At 39.8% G+C, this 19,225-nt stretch overlaps 1 protein-coding gene across 4 annotated transcripts in view; it reads right to left on the reverse strand.

The window, feature by feature from the left end:
- cacnb2a (calcium channel, voltage-dependent, beta 2a) overlaps nt 1-19,225 on the reverse strand; it is a 73,359-nt gene that overhangs the window by 35,285 nt on the left and 18,849 nt on the right. The window contains exon 1 of one of the 4 annotated variants that reach the window (XM_039617531.1): nt 4,425-4,766. The exons of the other annotated variants lie outside the window; for them this stretch is intronic. Coding sequence (XP_039473465.1) covers nt 4,425-4,457 — 33 coding nt within the window. The 5' untranslated portion in view covers nt 4,458-4,766. Of the gene's footprint in view, nt 1-4,424; nt 4,767-19,225 lie in introns of those variants that run through there. 4 annotated transcript variants of the gene reach the window in all.

Here is a 19,225-nt window from a genome sequence, read left to right on the forward strand (position 1 = left end):
TCAAACATGCATTTATTTACTGGCCTTTGATCACCGGTCACATAAAGTAAGACCAAAACATTGACAAACTTTAGAATAATGAAAGGAAAACATATAAAAGGGAAACTTTTGAACTATTCAACTGTAACTAATATCAGACATCACTACTGAATAAGATAACTAACTAAAGCAGGGAGGAATCGGCATGAATGAGTACACTGGCAATGATCCCTGATTATTTTTAATGATTGGTTACTTGAAAACAAGATAAGAAGAAGAACAACATAACAGGTTGGGGCGGCCGTAGCTCAGTGGGTACACAAGGTCATCTACTAATCGGAAGTTTGGTCGTTCGATCCCTGGCTGCTCCAAGCATCCTTCAATAAGATACTGAATCCTGAGTTGGTCTCTGATGCATTCATCGGAGTGTGAATGTTAGATAGAAAGAACATGGATAATGTGTTACTGCACTAAATTAAGTAACTATATTGCAGTTACAACTATGCCGTGACTTGTTTTAAAAGGTTTCTTTAGGTATCTGCATGCTGGGCAGATAGAAAGAAAAAAAAAAATCAAACATTCACTCGCGCTGCAATCAGCTGATTACATTTCATGTGGCAGAGGAGGAAAATGGTAGTGCGATCTACAGGAGATCTGGAGATGACTTGCATTTTTATTGCATTATACTGCTAACACAATTATGGCTCTTTGCAAGCCTCTGCAAACACATCATGCTAACATAAAGCTCGCCAAGAACCCAGGAAGCTGAGATGCATGCTGACCTAAGGCCAGCAGCCAGAGCATGAACTTCAACAGGTAACAAAGATGAGCAGTCAGGCTTAAAGACTTTTCTACCTGTTCATCTTTCTAAAGTAGAATCACTTTAAAGATCGCTTTGAAGTCGCTTTTTGACTTTGCTTTGCGTAGTCGGGTTTGTATACATACGTAAACACTAAAAGGAAGCTCATTGTGTTGGTGTGTGGGAGTGTAGCCTCAGGTTTATATTGTTAACTGGTAAAAAAAAAAGTAATGACTAATGTGTAACAATATTTTTTCTGCATAACAACCTCACACATTGTTGCTAAATGAAAAGTTAAAAACTCCCCTGAGAACCATGTACGGATATTTTATTAAATCTAATAATTCAGTCTCCATCAAACAACTGACAGCTAAAACCTGTAATTTAAACTTTATTATGCAAGTCAGAGCAGTTGTCTTTCTTTGCTACAGACTTCTTTAATCTACACTCCACCAAGTTGACTGCTTTGTCCTCATTGAGATATTAAACAAATATTTTTGGATTTAAAAATACCCCCCCCCCAAAAAAAAACAACCCACTGGTCCAATAAGCACCAAAAGAAGGACGAGCCAATCAGCACCATGGGTGAGATTAACACCGTCATCAAACAGTTCAAGCTACACAACATAAAACAGACATTTTAAACAGCCAGTGTTAGCTTGTTTTGGCAGGTTTTTACTTGCTGGCCAAACCCAGCAAACTCTGTACGTCAGCATTTTTAATACAATTTATAGAAACTGGGTAAAAGTTCTCAGTGAAATGAAAGAGCTGTTGTAGTTATAATCAGTCACACAAATAAAACAATCACACACTACAAATAAATCAAAGTCAGAGTAGATTCTGTTGACTTCAAACAAATTTCAGTACAACTTACAGAGAATTTACATTTACCTAAAGGACTACCTGGCAAGGCTGATGTTAGTTTCAGGGGTCTCTAGAGACTAGCTGTAGAAAACCAGATACCCACCGAGTCAGAGTAGACAGTGTCAGACTCGAGATGGAAGTGAAATATAACGACTTGACATTTCTGTCTGATAACAGGCCAACAGCTCCCCATAAACCCATACTCATTTATCCTTATTAGGCACTGTTCTGTGCTCAGCTGTTATGACTACATGACTTACAAATGAACATGTACTGTTGGGATGTTTGCTCCAATTCTGCTGCACGGTTTCTATAACACTACAGCAAGACAAATGCAGAGTAACGGGTCCCCTACAACTGCAGATTATGTGCTAATCCCTTTCCTCCAGCAAATTTTTACCTACAACCAGCAGCAAATGTCCTTTGAGAGATATTGGTCTCATTAGCAGTGAATCCCCTCACAGCAAGATCTAGTTTATTCCTCCCCCTTCACACTCTGGTTCCTTTGTGAAGAAACAGCATCACTGTATGAAAAATCTGATAAAGGGGATACGGTAAAAAGGACCGAGGGCTGCTCTGTGCTGCTATTTTGTACTTGCATCATCAATATTCTGACAGTTTCCTGGTGTACAAAGCAGACGCGTGATTGATGTGATCTGGCTCAGAGAGCAGCGCGAGCTGCTAACCATCTTCAGTGGTGTAAAACAAACCATACTACAACTGGGACCATGCACAAGTATAATATTTCAGCCTCATTTATTTTACCGACAAATGATATACTCTGGACCAATTTCCGAAAAACTGACCTGTTGGGAACAAATTGGGATTTCCCAACCACTTCTGTGTTAAAGAAAACAAAACACCTCCCTTCAAACCTCCCTACTATAGCCTGCTATATATACAGAGCCCCCAACCCTACATACACACAGGATTAGTGAAAAGCTCAAATTTATTAAAAATAACCCCTGAATATGCATTCAACTTTATAAATGGTGCAATTTACCTTTAGTTGGTGTGCAGTGGAACAACTGGCTGATCGTTATTCTACAATATTTACCTGTATATGATAAACACAGTATTGCACTTTGTCCTTTGCTTCAAATTCATGTTCTGACCTTCTATTATTTTCCAAGCAGCTCTTCATAATCAGGCCTGTAAACTCACATATCCACAGCTCTCAGTGGCACACAGAAATTTACACACTAACACTTACACACTTGGAAAAGATAGAGAAAGTGCTGCTTGACAAGCCCAGTCGAGTGGAGGCAGTCGTAGAGAGTGGGTTCAGTCAGTCAAAAGGGCTAGGTTCACACCACAACCTGTGAACACGCACCTTGTGTAATCAAGCAAATGCTTCTCTGTGGGTGTGTGAAGACAACCAACTTGTTAATCAGGTAGTTTATCATATAGCTACAAATCATCCACAAAGTCAGAACATGCACCCAACGAACATATGCACAGAGTAAGAATGAATAATAAACACACACTTTCCCAGCAGAGCGTTGCTTAACGTTGCTGCTGGGAAAGTGTTAGTCCTGGAATCCATGTGGATGGGAGCATTTTCCCTCCAGCACACCACAGCACAAAAACTGCTCAAGGAAGATGACAAAAACTCAACATGATGACAGTCCAGTCAAAACCCTTGAGATCCCAAGCTGAGTGAGCATCCACAAATGTGCTAGAACAAGCCAGAGCCATGTAGTCCCCAAAGGAGCCCCTACTAGATGTCCTAGTGCCAGTGACCTCCACAGGTCCTGTGTTTATCAGACTAGATCTGATTTAACAGCTCAGTATGAAGAAGGTGATTTAAATGTTGCAGCTATGATTTATTTGCTTTAATTAGCCTGGTTTGGTACACTAAAAAAAAAGTCTCTAAAAATCCCTTTGGTTTTCTGCATCATTCATGCAAAATGTAATCTATATGATTTTGTTCCAACTTCTTTAAAACAGAATGATGTTTACTGTTGTGTGTAATTTTCAAACTTTACATCTAATTTTTTTATACTTGAAGCGTTTCATCAAATGGAAATATTTTCAGTGTCTTTAAATTCAACCTGATAAATTTTGTACTGTTGAGGTGTTTGGCTTCTTCACCAGTATCTGAAATGAAGCTCCTGGGGTCTAAACCATGCTTGTTAGGATGCGTGTTATCAAACTGGTATTTTATTTATGACAATCACTGCCAAAAGGCAGACTTTAAAGGTTTTTGTAATCATTTCATTCACCCGTACGAAGACACGAAGCACACACAACCAGAACAGTAAATATTTGAGATACTAACTAGAAAGTCTCTTGGACATGACATTCACTCATTTATACTCACGGTGCTTAAATTCTTTAAGAGACTCTTTTTGAAACAAAACTTTTAGACTGAGCCTAGCTATGTGCTCTCTACCGGTCTCTGTATATAAAAACCTACCTCTTCCTGGCTGTTGACTTTCTTTCCCTCTCCCCATTTGTTAAACACCATCTCATTTCCTCACTACAGGCTAGCAGTGGTCGTGCAGCGGTGCTCACAAATTCATACTGGTTGCTCACATGAGTCTCTTTGTCTTAAAAGAGCATGCAGCATGAGAGTTAGCATGTGCAACTTTAGAAAGAGCCTCACTAGCTTTCTGTTGAAACACCAGTGGAGTAAAATATCAGTTATGTGTGATGATACCCCTTTAAATATCACATTGATATCTTCCATTCTCCAACAAGAACCTCCCTCTTTGTCTAAAGTAAAGAGGAGCTAGGCTCAGAAAAGGACACGGCAGAAAGCATGTTTATACAAACTTACCAGATCTGACTCCTCACTGCCAGAGTGATACATTTCTGCCCAGTTGACTCCTATTGCTGTTCAGCCGGGCTGGGAGAAAATCTCCTCAGCTGCTGCCCATCTTCTCACGGAGTACAGGAACTCCTACCAGCCTGACTGCTTCACTCCTACAAATCCCCTAGTCTCGGCTCCAGAGCTTTGCTTCTGTAGCCCGAGCAGCGAAAGTTGGATCTGGAGGAGAAAGTTGGCTCCTCTCAGCCCTTCTTTGGCCTACTTTAGTCCCTGAGAGGCAGAGAAAAGACAAGCGTCGTTCCCACGCTGCGAGAGCACTCCTTTGGAGCACTGCGGCCGTCCTCCAGCCCCAAAAACAAGCCCCCGTGCCCCTCTCCCCTCCCACACACACACTCTCTGTCTCAAACGCACACACACACACACACATACAGCTAGTTAGGAAGTAAGATCTCCGACTGAAAGGGCCGGCCTGAAAATTCCAGAAAGCACCAAAAGCAGCTGCAGAAGCTTTTTATGTCTCTGTGTGAGCGTGTGATCTGGGAAGTTTACATGTGTTCCACTTCGCCTTCAAGAGGTTACACTTGGTAGAGACAAAGGCTTAAAGGACTTGAACTCTAGTCTAAACACATGTTGCTTAGAAAACGTCAGGAAGTGATTACCTTCGCGACATCGACAGAATGCTATATTTGCTTTCATCATCAGTGGGAAAAAAGCCATTGAAATTTTTCCGTTTGGTCTTTTAATGACACAAAAGTAAGGCAAAAAAAATAATAAAAAATCCCAACTCTTACATGTCTGACATTATAGCCATGTAAACTGGCATTTAAAACTGCAGCGGTTACTCTAAAGAAACTCAGATCCATCTCTTTATGATCAGAGCCAGTGACGAAGCTGTGATGTGTGCTTTTTCATCACATTGCTGTTACGTCAGATCGCACACAGGCTGAGATGTTCAGTAATCTAATAGTGGTAAAACATGAGTCAACACGTGACTTAAATGCTTAGTCATAAGTTTGCAAAATAAACCTTTAACTAATCTTAATTTTCTGGTTATAAAATGGGGAGCAACAACAGGGGAATGCAGCACAGTCAGTGGAAAAATACAAACTGAAAAGCACAGATGAGAAGTGAGTAAGCAGTTGTGCCATTTAATGTCCAACCTGGATGATTATACAAGCTCTGAGCTTCATATGACATTCTGGTAAACCCAGATTTGTATTTTTTTTCCTTTCTGGTGGGGAGAAAATGTTTTTTTGGGCAGCCCAGCCTAAATCCTAGATTATATTGTGTATATTGTGTTTGATCAGAGTTAACCCCTTTCTGAGGATTATCATTCAGGGCGTTTGCTCGGCACGTGACACACCGTGGTATAGTCATCCTCATGTCACTGCAACAGTGGTTTTACGCTCTGGTTCTTTTATTTGGAGCTGAACTCCACTGTTGTGTAATATGAAATCATTTAAAAATTGTGTCTTGACTCTTTCATTTGTGTCATTCTTCATGAATCAGTATGTGTATCATGGGAGGGTTACTAAGCATATAAGTATGATTGGTTTTTATACTGTTTTTGCAATGACTCTGTGTCGCCTTACTGAACAGATGTTTTTACGTTTTTCTGGCCACTTGACAAAGAAAAAAGATTTTTGTCCTTTAGGTAATAAAAGTATGTTACAAAGTACGTTTTCGAATACTCTTAACCAGTGTTTTTCAAATATTTTCCAAAATTAGAGTAACACAATTCAAAAATAACTAATTGTTACAGTTTCATGGAAAACTAGTTACAAATTTAAATGTTTCTGATTAGAGGGGGGTTACATTAAAATGTATCCTTCAGGGAAAAAAGGTTATATGTAAAATAAAACATTTATTCTATGGGGGTTTTTTTCTGATTGTGTGGAAATGTGCACTCTCTGTTAGTCCAGTCCAGTCACCTTGTTTTTAAGCTCCTAGTCCTTCATTCAGTGTGAACAACATGTCCTAATCAAGGACAGGATGACGTCTCTATGTACAGACAGGCTTCATTCAACTGGCAGCATGAGCTCAAATTTTGATGCTCGGTTTCGATATTTTCTTTGATCTCTGATCCTTTTTTGCCTTCAAAGTAGCACCAGTTCTTTTTGCTTCACTTGTGTACAATCTGTAAGATCTTAAAGGCTTTTGGCCCACATTTTACACAGTTGCAGGACTTCCTGTTCTTCCCTAATGTTTCTGTGTGGCTGTATGTTTGGAGTTACTGTCATGCATGATGAATTAGGAGCAGAGCAGAAGCCTTCCTGGTGGTACAGCATGACAGATATGAATCTAGAGTATCTCAAACCTTTGCACATTAATATTTTCAGATCTAACCCAAACCCTGTGATGGCAACATGAGGTCAAGGTGAGAAGGTGAAAGGCAGACTAATTAAGCTAAATGCTAGAGGCAAAAACCTTAACATGCTGAGTGTGATGACATTTGATCAGAAAGTGTGATCCCGTGTAACGAAAGTGACTTCTGCGTGTAAAATCTGCTACACACTGCCAAAAATTCACAATAATCAGGGCATATTCTACAAACTCAAAATAAAAAGAGATTTTTAAGATCCTACTAAATTAAAGTAATGCATAAAAATGACAGCATGTTTATCGAGCAATGAGGCTCCAGCCAACCCTGCCAAGATTTTATGCTTAGGCCAGTGAAGTTTATTTAAATGTGTAATCGATGTCAAATTAATAAAGTTACAGTTCAGATTAGTTGCTTTATTTTGCTATAAAGTAAATATAGCACAACATAATAGCATTCTTCACTGCCAGCAGGCATCACTATGATTATCAGCTTGGGGTTTGACAGATCAATGTCTTCTGCTTCTGCCACAGAAATGAGTGCGGGCATTGCCTTTGGCTTATTGATCAGTATACATGCACACAATGACGTCAGCAGGCCCTCACACTGACAAGTACATAAAGGCCAAAAAGGATAGCTTACAAAACCAGCATACAGTAATTGGACCATGGGAGAGGACTCAATATAACATCCCAATTTCATTACTTTTGAAAAAAAAAAAAAGACAATACCAACAGCTGTTTCCTTTCATAGTTAAAAAAAGAGTCACCTTGTGGAGGCTGACCTGATTTGATGAAGCTGCCTGCTTTAACATTTTGAGTTTAAGGCACTTAACTAGCAGAGTACACAAGAAATCTATGACCGATCTGTCACGTATATTAATATGCAAAACCATCTGTTTTATTTGACCTTGTGCTGCTCTTTTGCAGAGGTGGTGATTTAACATTGAGTCTGGAGGTTAATGAAGAATATTTAATTTGAACACGTTTCCTTTAACATTCAGCATCTCATGGGAATTTCCTTCCAATGTGCCCAGCTGGATATTTAGACTGACACTGTTGCAGAAATGTACAAACAAAAAGTGGTTTCAATGGGGGTTATGTGTCTAATTATTTAATTTGGCGAGGTGCTTTTGCTTTCAAGCTTCAGATTAAAGCCTTTTTAAAAAATAAAAAAGGCTATGCTTCATAAAAGCCTAATTAAGCAAAATTGTGCACTTGACTGACTGCAAAATATATAAGACGTCAGTTTGGTGCTTCCATTTCAGCACACAAAGATGGAAATAGTTGCCAGGACTCTTTAGCACGTGAAGGTGATGGAGATTGAACCATCAACCTTTTGATTAATGGACAACAAGCTCTACTACCTGAAACCAAGACATTAAAAGCGTTCCAAGCTTTAAATATGGTAGAAGGCCAATTATACTATATATCCAGATTGGTAATGAAGAGGAGAAACCATTTTACATACTGGGACACCATTTGTTCACCAGTGGAGGCTTAGTGCCTCTTCTTCAAGTTTCTAAAAATGGCGATTGCCATTATCAAAAATGTTATTTTGAGTATTCATCATGTTGGTGAGAGTGCTATATAACATCACTCCAAAATCTCCACACCTGTCAACCTGTAATACTCCTCAAACCCTAAAGTGACCCTGCTTCTTTAGCTTGTCCCTCATCTATCATATCTACAGTATCGTTTGGGTGCTAACAGACTTTGTGATTTAAGAACTACATTGAAGATGATGGGATGTAACCACTTGAAAAGATTTCTAGGACGCTATTAGAAAATTTACTGCAGCTTAGTGATTATGCATAATTCATTACTAAGCGTGGTCTTTACATCTCACTATTTTTAGATCAGCCTCCCTCTGCTCCAAGCATCTTCAGAGGAAGAGAAGAGACGAAGGTTCAGTTTTGCAATTCAAGCAAGTCAGATGAGAGCAGTTCGATGTATCGGGTTAAGCGAACGGATCACACCTGTGTACACTCAGTAACAGGATAGTCTCTCGAGGCACCGGACCACCAAACCAGGAGTGGACAGTTTTCATGCTAGTGTGACTTCACACTCGCTACCACTCTCAAAGTAAATAGCCCAAAACACAACCTCTCAGCACTGCCGCACGCACTTGCGAGTGATGAAGCACTCAGGTTCATGAGTTAATCCGCCTTATATCAATACAACATCATAACACTGAAGACATCATAAACAAGAGACAAAGCAATAGCAGATACTGACGATAATTGATTGATTTTGACCGAGGCGTATCGCCAGAGATGGAGACAATCACTAACAACATGAACAGTGTTTTGTTTTCTGTCAAAAGTGCGATCATAACAAGGCATACAAATGATGTTTAGCAAACTTAAATAGACCACTAATGGGCTAAAATACACTACAATTAGATCACTGAGGAAATGTCAGACAGGCCCCTCCTAAAGGCGACTGCCCTGCCAAGAATGCTATTATATAAATGAAACTCTCCAAGAGGCTTTCAAGAACTGCTAAATGAATCTTTTTGTCTAAAAAAAAAAAAATCCCTGTACAAAAAAATCCCCGTACAAATCTACCAATTAATTTAATTTGATTTTCTTACCCTACTTTCACAAGAACATATTTACTGTAGATGATCCTGCAACGTCTTGAGACAATCAGCGGTTATTGCATAAATTCACATGTAGTCAAATGCTTTAATTTTAAAGGTTTTGGATCCAAATTCAGTACTCGTGTGGAGCTACAGCAATGTACCTATAAGTAAAAAACTCACTATTTTGCCAAATCTTTGATTAGATATTTTCACATAATAAAAATGTGTTTATTTACTTTAAGTTTTACATTTATTGTTTTTTAGCTTATATGTTACACAGAAATAAAATCAATGTGTTCATAATTTTTTTTGTCCCAAGTTAGATGAAAAGCTTGATATCAGTCCTTTGTCTGTATAATAAATATAAAGCTGGAGCCAGAATCGGGTCAACTTAGGCCTTAACTTTACTACTGTAATAGTTGTTATTCAGGTTCAGCTGCTTAGCCAACCAGAGCTGGTCCTAAATGCTGCGGCACACTTCTTAACTGGCATATGCAAGCAAGACTACATATCACCTATTATGGCATCCCTACACTGGCTGCCAATCAGTTCTTGAATTGAGTTTATTTAATACCTTGAATGCATTCCAGAGGTCGGCACAATTTTACACCTCTGATCTTTTAAGTTTGCACATTCCCCCCTAGATCATTGAGGTCTGCTGAGCAAATGATCTTTAAATCTAGTTTAAAGCACAGAAGATATCTGTGCTGCTCCAAAACTCTGGAACAACCTGTTTCTTCATCAGGACCTCTGCAACATTAGACGCTTTAGACTGTTTGAAAACTCCAATCAGAATGAGATGTGAATACTTTGACTTTCTCATTTTATGATTCTTTTCGTAAACCGTCATTTTGTCCTAGTTTTTATGTTATTTGATTATATTAGATGTGCAGCTCTTTGGTCAAAGCTGTTGTTCTTTAATGTGCTACAGAAATAAACTTGACTTGTCTGCAAACACTCGTTACAATAGTATCCTAGGGCTAGTAAAACTTGTGCTTCATCATTGCAGACAACACATTTCAAAATCTGAAACTTTGACTTTGAAGGCAAACCTTTGCTTCTTCTTTGTGTCACACTTTTCACAATTTATCTACCGCTCTGAGAGCAGTTTGCAAGTGTTTCCAGACAAGTTGGTGTCTTTCAAGCAAACTACAGACAACCTGTCGTCTTAGTTTAAACACATAATCTTAAAAAGAGGGAACAACTAGTTGCTGTCTACCCCCCAGTACTCCTAAAATTCACTAATTAAGACATATCCTTTTTTTGGTTCATTTCTTTAATTTAATACATGCAAGTGGTAACCTCCTAATGTTTCATAGAATACCTACAAATGAATCCTTATCAAGAAATTACAGTATTGTCAGTTTGGTTTCTGTAAACAAGCTATGACATCTTAATAAAAATGCTTTTTTGTTATCTTTGGGCGTAAACTGGCATAGATAATTTCTGCTTGCTATAGCTTTACATTTATAAATAACATGGATGAAGACATTTACAAATCTATTGTAATAAAGCACAGATTTGAAGGTTTTGGCTTATTTTTATTAAACTGAAAGACAGGTTTTTGAGAAAATATAAAGTACTGAATCGGTTTAATAACAAAACTTAGTTTATACCAGAACAAAATGAGTATAAAGGATTAAAGGTGGAATAGCATCCTCATGAAAAATTTCCAGATCAAGCTGGAGAATCCATCCCGTGACTGTGATTCGCATCTAATAAAACCCACAGGGCCTGCAGCCAACATCTGACTGAGGTTACCTAGCTACAGTACATGCAGGGCCACTTGAGCCCAGGGACCATCTCTAATTACAGATGGTGAGAGAACGAAGAGGAGGGGAAACGAGAGAGAGATACACAGAGAAAAATAATGGAGAAAGAAAAAGAGACGGATGAGAAAGAGAGACAGAAGCCACAGCTGTTCTGCTTCCTGTTGCCTCTCGGAGCATCTCGACAGTTCGACTGCTGCTTCCCCCACATCACCAAAGGGCATCCCGCTAGCATGTGTACCAAACCTAAGAATAGCATTGAACCTGCGCCCACACCACTTACACTTCTCATCTGTTCTTAAAATAAAATAATCATAAAACAGAACGGGAAATTTCCAAAGAAAGAAAGCAAAGAAATCGCAACGCCTTTACTGAAAAGTTGACTCCATCTTACCCGTCCCAAGATGTGTTTAGTCCGTGGAGACAAAGGAAGCTTGTCAAGCACCCCAAAGGGAATGAAGATCATGAGCTCAGAGTTTGTGAACAGCTAAGGGAAGCAAACACTTGATGAAGTCCGAAGCGCTGGCATTTATTACTGTACTCAACAACAATGTACAACTTCTGGCGGGTGCAGTGCGGTGTGTGGTGCTAAACTGACTCACTTCACGCTCGCTGAACACATCAACGCATCGGCTGTTCCACATGGACTCATAGGAAAAACTCTTCAGCCATCAAATCGGTACTGCTCTGACCAATAGAGTCACGTGTAGGTCAGGAACACACAAGAAGAGGCTGATGCACTCACACTGTGTGTGCAAACACATTTTCATAAGTATCAAATGCAGTAGTTGTATGATCCACTGATGGCACAAGATGGACAAAGACAGAGAAACACTTTCATCACTCCAAACGGTTCTGGCACAGAGCCTGGGCCCAGTCATTTTTAATCAGTTAAATGTATGGCCTGACAGCTGGTAATTCAGTTCACATACAAGCTCACTTAAGACACTGACTTATATTGATTTCTTGACTTACATTAAACTTTTGGCCGTAGAGAGATAATTGAAACAGTCCTGACATGGAGCTGTCGTTAAATATATATTTACCAGATAAGGAGCAAAAGAATCATTCATTTGTTTTTTTTCTGTGCCATGTTTTTAATAAGACAGCTTTGTTTTGTAGTTCAGTTTTTGTCTACCAGCTCCTGAGAGAAAGACTCCACTGAGCACATCAGCTAGTCACTAAGAGGAATGTGTGCGATTAGACGTTTAAACATTCCTGCCCTTGCTATTTGGCACCAAAAACACTAACAGCAATATTCTTCTTTTATTCATCTACAATGACAATTACCAGTTCAAAAGATGTTACAGTGCCACCTGCCACTAATCGGCGCTGCAGCCCTGGCAGACAGCTGCGCCATGTGGGCTCTGACTGAATAAACTGGAATAACCAAACAAATGAAGCCAGGTGTAACCACATTCTGCACCGTGGTGTGGAAATTAGCCTGGAAGAAACCAGGGCTACTGCTGCCAGCACTGCTAAGATTAGCTAAATTCTGCAAACTAATCTTTGCAATGTTACACCTGTCGTCATGTGCTGCACATTTCAGCAACATTTGAAACTTAATTTGATTAACGAGGGATGTTTTAATGATTTCATACAAACAAAATATTTGTTTGGCCAATGTTTAAAGTTTGAATGTTAAGTGTTTTCTATCCTTTAGACTAGTTGACCTTTTTACAACTAGTATATTTCATACAACTAGTATATTAGTTGGCTGGAAAATATCTAATCACTAACACTGTCTGCCATTAGTTGTTTGTTCCTTTTTTCCCCCCTGAGAAGAACAACTGGGAATAATCTCACACTATGAAAGCAGCGAGAGTGAATTAAAAAAAAAAGAGCACAAAGGGACTAAAAAGCTCCACAGAGCTGGGGGGAAGTGTTGAGTGGTTGTGATTATAAAAACTGTATTTGGGTTTGTTATTGGTCCCTTTTCAGACCCATGCCTCTGAACACACCACGATGAGTTTAGTTTCCTGTCACAGCACACGTATACAACTCATCCACTTTTGTGCAGACCTGCGTCTTGCTGTACGGCAATCGTCCCTCGCACCATTCAGTCTTTCTCTATCTAGAGTGCATCCTTATTCTGGAGGGATGACAATCCACCTTCCACACAATAACACCCACAGGGGGTTATTGCTTATGTCCACTTGATCCCCTGACTCACTTTGTAATGATTGCTTCTCTCAGTAAGGAGATTTAAATCTGCTTTGGCCATTCAAACAATCCAGGATTTAGAGCAGAAGAAATGACTGACATGAAACATGGTTAGAAACTGTGAAGATCTGGTCGCTTGAAGTCAATGTGGAAAGAGGAATCCTCCAGCCTACAGGAGTCATTATCCTACTCCCTCTATGTTTTGTTTCTTGCAATCCAAATTGCTAAAATAAAATCTGTACTGGTCTATTTTATAATATTTTTGTTAATTTATCATATAGCATTGCAAATTTACCTAACTTTGTGGTAGATTGTGGACTAAACTACAATCTAAACATTTAAGAATATATTATGTGTGTGCAGATTTTTTATTTTTTGTTGTTTTCTTGTTAATAAAAATTGTTTATTTTACTACATTACTATCTGATGTTTTACAGCACACGACACATGATCTGGGGCAAAGGTTTTACGAGTGATTTCCCACTCGTGAACGTTTAAGTGCATGACCTTTGCAATATTCATTTGTGCTGCCTTGTCTCATCATTTCTCACCTGACAGAAAAATTCCAATAAATGTAAAAAAAATGCTCTTAGCATTTTCATCTAGTTTAGTTTAAACTTTAAAGATTCACAAAGACATTCACTTTTTAGTCATTTTACAATGATATAAAAAAATTCATATAATCTAATAGCAGAACACAACTTCCTTTACTGCTTCTAAAAATTCATGAACTAAAGCAAGCAAAACAAACAAAATCTGCTACAAGCAGACAAGAAATTACGAGGACTCACAAGACAAAAGCTTTAGCGACACTGTCATATATATAAAATAACACAGGGTAAATGATCCTGCACTATAAAAGAAAGAGTCTGCCACAAAGTATTTAGCTGTTTGACTCTTTCACCAGACCAGCTGGAGTTATCTTCACATGTGAAGAGAAAGATGACCCTGCAGCTTGCCTTTCACCTGCAGCAAAGCCTTCTGCGCATCAGTGGCTTTATACAAGACACAGTCCCACAACAACCCATGATTAAAAACTAAGCTTCACTTAATGTATATTGCATGCAATTCCAGCAGCATAGGCCCATGAAAACAGCCCTCACAGACAGGATATACAGTACGGCAGACTGTCGACGTCATCACAAACAAACCTGGAAGCAGCAGACACTACAAACAGAAAAAACACTAGCAATTAAAAAAAGCATTGAGAAAAACAATCCAGTGCTACAACTAATAGTACAAGCTCTGAAGAGTAAGTAAGCTGCTGATTACACAGAAACAAGAACAGGTTGTGTGTAATTTTTCTTTTTTTTTCCTTTTTACCTTTGGCTTCTTAGACATGCTCGTTCTCCCACAATGCCCGGGACACCTGTGTCGCCTCTCCGCTCCACAGCGACTGTAATGAATTATGCAAATCCCCTGGTTTTTGTTCAGAGTACCATGACCCAGGGGTGCAAGCAGCTGACGCCTGGCATAAAAAAAAGCCAACCTCTCTGCTTCAGTCAAAAGGGATAACAGTGACTGCTGTGCTTCCTGGGGAGTTGCTCTTAAATGCAACCGGTGTCACTGCTGAGGTGATATCTAGGAGAGGAAATGAGATGAGTATACTTGAGAGCTCTTCCAACAGCAAGTGTTATGCCTCATGTGGAGTGAAGCTAGCTGGAGAGTTTCTCTAAGGCAGATCACACCCACACAGTGACCCTGGCATGAGTGGACGGACACACACAGTGGAGTGTTTAACCTCTGCGGTGTCATGGTTAGCTCTGAAGTGTTTTTCTTTCCCAGACCGGGCATTAAGCTTTAATTTGATAGCATGACATCTGTTGCATGGTCCACTAAACTTTGCAGTGCTATAAAAGGCCGACTGAAAACACACCCACTGCACACATAAGCATACCTTAAAACCCCAGAAACACTGTATCAGCTGTTAGAGGTGACAGTCAGCCTTAGTGCCACTGAGGAGTCTGTGATGCTGCGCGTCTCGGCTGCAGAGGCAGAGCTGACCGCTGTAGTAAAAACATGTGACCTCCTGCAGCTGTACATTCGTTGCCAGACAGACAGTCAGGCAGTAACAGCACCATCTGGAGTCCTAATCCGCCTGACACTGCCCACCCCTGTGATTATGAATGTGGCCCTCAAAGTCATTAGGCTTATTGGATAGACAAGGAGATACTTGGGATCAGTGCACTGCAGAGGTGCTGCATCAGGGAGGTCAAGAGTTTTTGAATAAAATTAATACCAAATTGATGTATGTGTAAGCAGTTTTGCTATATTGTCAGTTGAATTATGAGTGTGGAGAGGGAAAAAAGGCAAAGCCAGCTTTTAGTTCATGTGGCAAAGCTGTTGTCCTTCTGGCTGCAGGGCCATCGTTCTGTCTGTTGATCCAGCACTTGGGCAACAGCTGGTGGCTAGATTTGGGCTGTAAATCATTTTTTAACCAGTTTATGTTTACTCATATTACAATTTCCACTATAATGAAAAAAAGCCAACAGCCCTGACTTGGATCACAGTAATATACTGCTGTTTCTGTGACAACTTAGCTAATAACACAAAGGAGGCAGACCTTATACTTTGGTGTGTTTGTAATAGTCTTAATTAATGTTGTAACTTTAAACATTTTTCCTTCTACACAGAAAACATCTTATCTTCAATTTCTTGTCATGATCTCGGATTGCTGATATTTTTTCTGATGTCGGCATTGCATAAAAATGTAACCTAACATGAAAACAAATGGGTGAAACTCCATTTAATATTTCTATGATTGTCTGGTTTTGACGTCATCTTTTGTACCACTATCAGATTAAACTATGCACTTAAATGCAGGAACTCTTAAATTCTTGTAGTCCGACTTCCATGAAATGTGGTGAATTAATTAATTGTCAAAACATAAAGCACTTTTCATTTGCATAAGTTTTTCTTTGCTAACTACAAGCCCAATACAGAAATACAGAAATCACATATTTTTTCTGTTGTCTACACACACACACACACACACACACACACACACACACACACACACACACACACACACACACACACACACACACACAAACCCACAGCTAGCTCACCTGAGGTAGGACACAATTAATGTTTATAGCCTGTCAAACTTCCACCAACATGAGCCTCTTATTACAGATATGGATGGTGGGAAGCTCTGTAGAACAAAAATAGTTCCTACTGGCCATGTTTTTTTGTTGTCGTTTTTTTTTAAAAAACTAACTGTGTCTTGATTTTTTTTAAAAACATTGCAATTCAATTCTATGTAAGAGAGGTAACCAATTTAAGAGCAGATATTTTCAAAACTGGACGATTTATACTAAAATCATGTAGATAGAAACAGCTAACAGCACTACTGCCAAGTGAAAAAGTATGTAAACTGGATTTTAGGGTGAACTATCCCTTTGATATCATCAGCCATAAAAACACAAACTAAACAAAGACAATGCTTAAGTGCATGTCTTTTCTCCTTACTAGCCTCTTTACTAGTTCAGCAGACTTTAAAGTGTTTTAAAGTAATCAACTTTCCAGCTTTGTTTGTGTAGAAAAAGTCAGGCTCAGTCAGAGTGAGGACAGAGAGCTGGGCTGTAGAAAGCAGCAGCATGACATATTTGCCATATGGGTAGGTTGAGGGAAAGTAGAGCAGCGTTTCCCTCCGGAGGAAAACACATAAGCACATCTCGAATCATGCACATGTGCACATGTACGATATACTGGACAGAAATGCAAAACATTCACAGAGTAAAACATGAACGCTTCTTTAGGACAGCTCAACATATGGTGTATAAGAAGGAGAAATAAGCCCTGGGCTCCTTGCACTATTAGGGTGTCACTTGCACCTGACTTACAAGAACTTCAGCAGCAAGAGGGATCATAAAAAGTGTAAAAGGAGGCTGTGTGAGTTTCTGGCAGGTCGTATGTCTGCAGAATGAGAAAGAGAAAAATGTCCACAGACAGAAAGAAAGTAGATTTGATAGTAAACATACCTCCATCCCCATCTCTCTCCTCCCTGCCCCACCCGTGTTTTCCCAAGTAGCTGATTTCATCCTCGCAAAGCCACTCTCATTCTAATCTGCCCTGATCCGTCTGCACTGGCAAAGAATCAGATATCAAACTCACACACATTAGAAAAAACAAACAAACTATGACATCTTAACAAAAGGTGCCAGTTTATCTGCTGTTTATATAGATATATATATAAAAAACAAAAACAAGAAGAATGCACTATTCATGGAGAGTTTAACTTGAACTGCCATCAACTAGAAATTCGACCCATCAACATCTGGCGTACTTCCTGGCAGAGGCAGAGTTGGCAGACTGATAACCAGATTTCATAAAGTGGGTATGTAGTAGCTTGTAGTTATATAATACCTAAATCTCTAAGCCTCACTTTGGAATAGCCACTGAGTACAGCAGCATAAAAAAAATCAATGAAAACACACTGTAATAGCCTCTGTATAATCTGTTAAACCATGAAATCATATCAATAGTGATGCAAAATGTTACATTGCTTTCAGCTGTTTTGCAAATGCCACAGAATACATAGTAAAAACACACATGACAGAGCACTTCAAGAGAAGAGGAGCGTACTCACTCTACAGGAGCACACCTCACTTACCCACGAGACATTTTTATTCTTGGTTTGTTTGATCATGGCAACGAGAGGAAGGCCAGTAACGTGGCGAGAGGAGCCCCCTCCTCAGCAGATTTTAGCCCTGCAGCCTGTTGCGTGGGGAGGTCTGTGCGGGATCAGGGGTGATGGCCGGGGGCACGTCGCGCTCAGCCATTGGTCATCATGTGCCCTGCAAACCCGCGAGCCCGAAACGCTTGCTCTGACTGAATCCAGCATCTGTCAGGGGATCAGAGCACGCCACGCGCAGAGTTTTCAAGTTTTTTTTTTTTCAGGCTACGTTACAAAACTAGAAAAGTCCAGAAATATCCAGCAAAACTCAAAAGTGTTTTCCTCCTCACAGCACACAGTGACCTGATGGACTGATTATGTATTCGAGCCGAGTATGAATATGAAACATCCCAGCAGGTTTAACCCCGCCCTGCTGAGCCACAGCACGCGCCCAATCAGATCTTTGTGGCCAGCTCCCCAGGGTGAGCTTATAGAAGTATTAGGATGAACATACTGAGTCTTTGGAGGAGAGCCCTGACTGGCAGGTCACTGGCATGTACAGATATCAGGCAGTAAATAAGCAGGAGCACCGGAGCAAAACTTAAAGTGACTGACCTCATCTTCATCTGCTGTAGGTACCTCTCCTTTTATTATCGTCCTTTGTTTTATTTGTTTCATCCCTGCTCTTTGCCACCTACCTAGAGCCAGTCTCCTTCCTTGCTCTCTAGCATCCTCCATCTCTCCCTCAATCTCTGGAGTACATCTTCTCACCCAGCTGGCACCTGTTGTCATGGTACCACTTTGCTAAGAGATAAATAGCATGACAGACAGTAAGAAAATGCTCGGTGACTCTCCATTTAATCTCTTAAGTAAGTGGCTCCACTGCTCTCTGATCAAGCCTCTAAATGCTATGCTGACTTTTGTAGCTTCCTCTGCAAAATCTCTCCAACATCTCCTCTCCACACTTCTCGCAGTCTGTTTGTTCAAGTTGATCCGGACTACTCATAAAAGATCAGTGGAGAGTTCTGAGGCTGTAAATGCTGATTTGAGTGGCTGCATTTGGGTGAAATTGAGCCACAGAGCAGCGGCGGATCTCTGGATCAGCAGTGGCAGAAAAGTCTACAGACCGCACATAAACAAGCAGAACAACTAGTGTTTGAAAAGGAATTTAAAAAGGTGCCAAAACAGCTTGAAGCTTTTATAAGGAAAGGGTGTTCTGTGAGTCTTTTCTTAATAGTCTTCAAAATTTATCTGAGATGTGCTCTTTCTTCAGTTATAGCTTGATGGAAGCTTTTATTTATTTTTTTTTTACTTGATTTCTCTGCCACGATCATTTCTGGCTAAAAAAACCCCA

Source organism: Oreochromis aureus, linkage group 9 (genome assembly GCF_013358895.1).
Source record: "Oreochromis aureus strain Israel breed Guangdong linkage group 9, ZZ_aureus, whole genome shotgun sequence".
NCBI classification, from domain to species: Eukaryota; Metazoa; Chordata; class Actinopteri; order Cichliformes; family Cichlidae; genus Oreochromis; species Oreochromis aureus.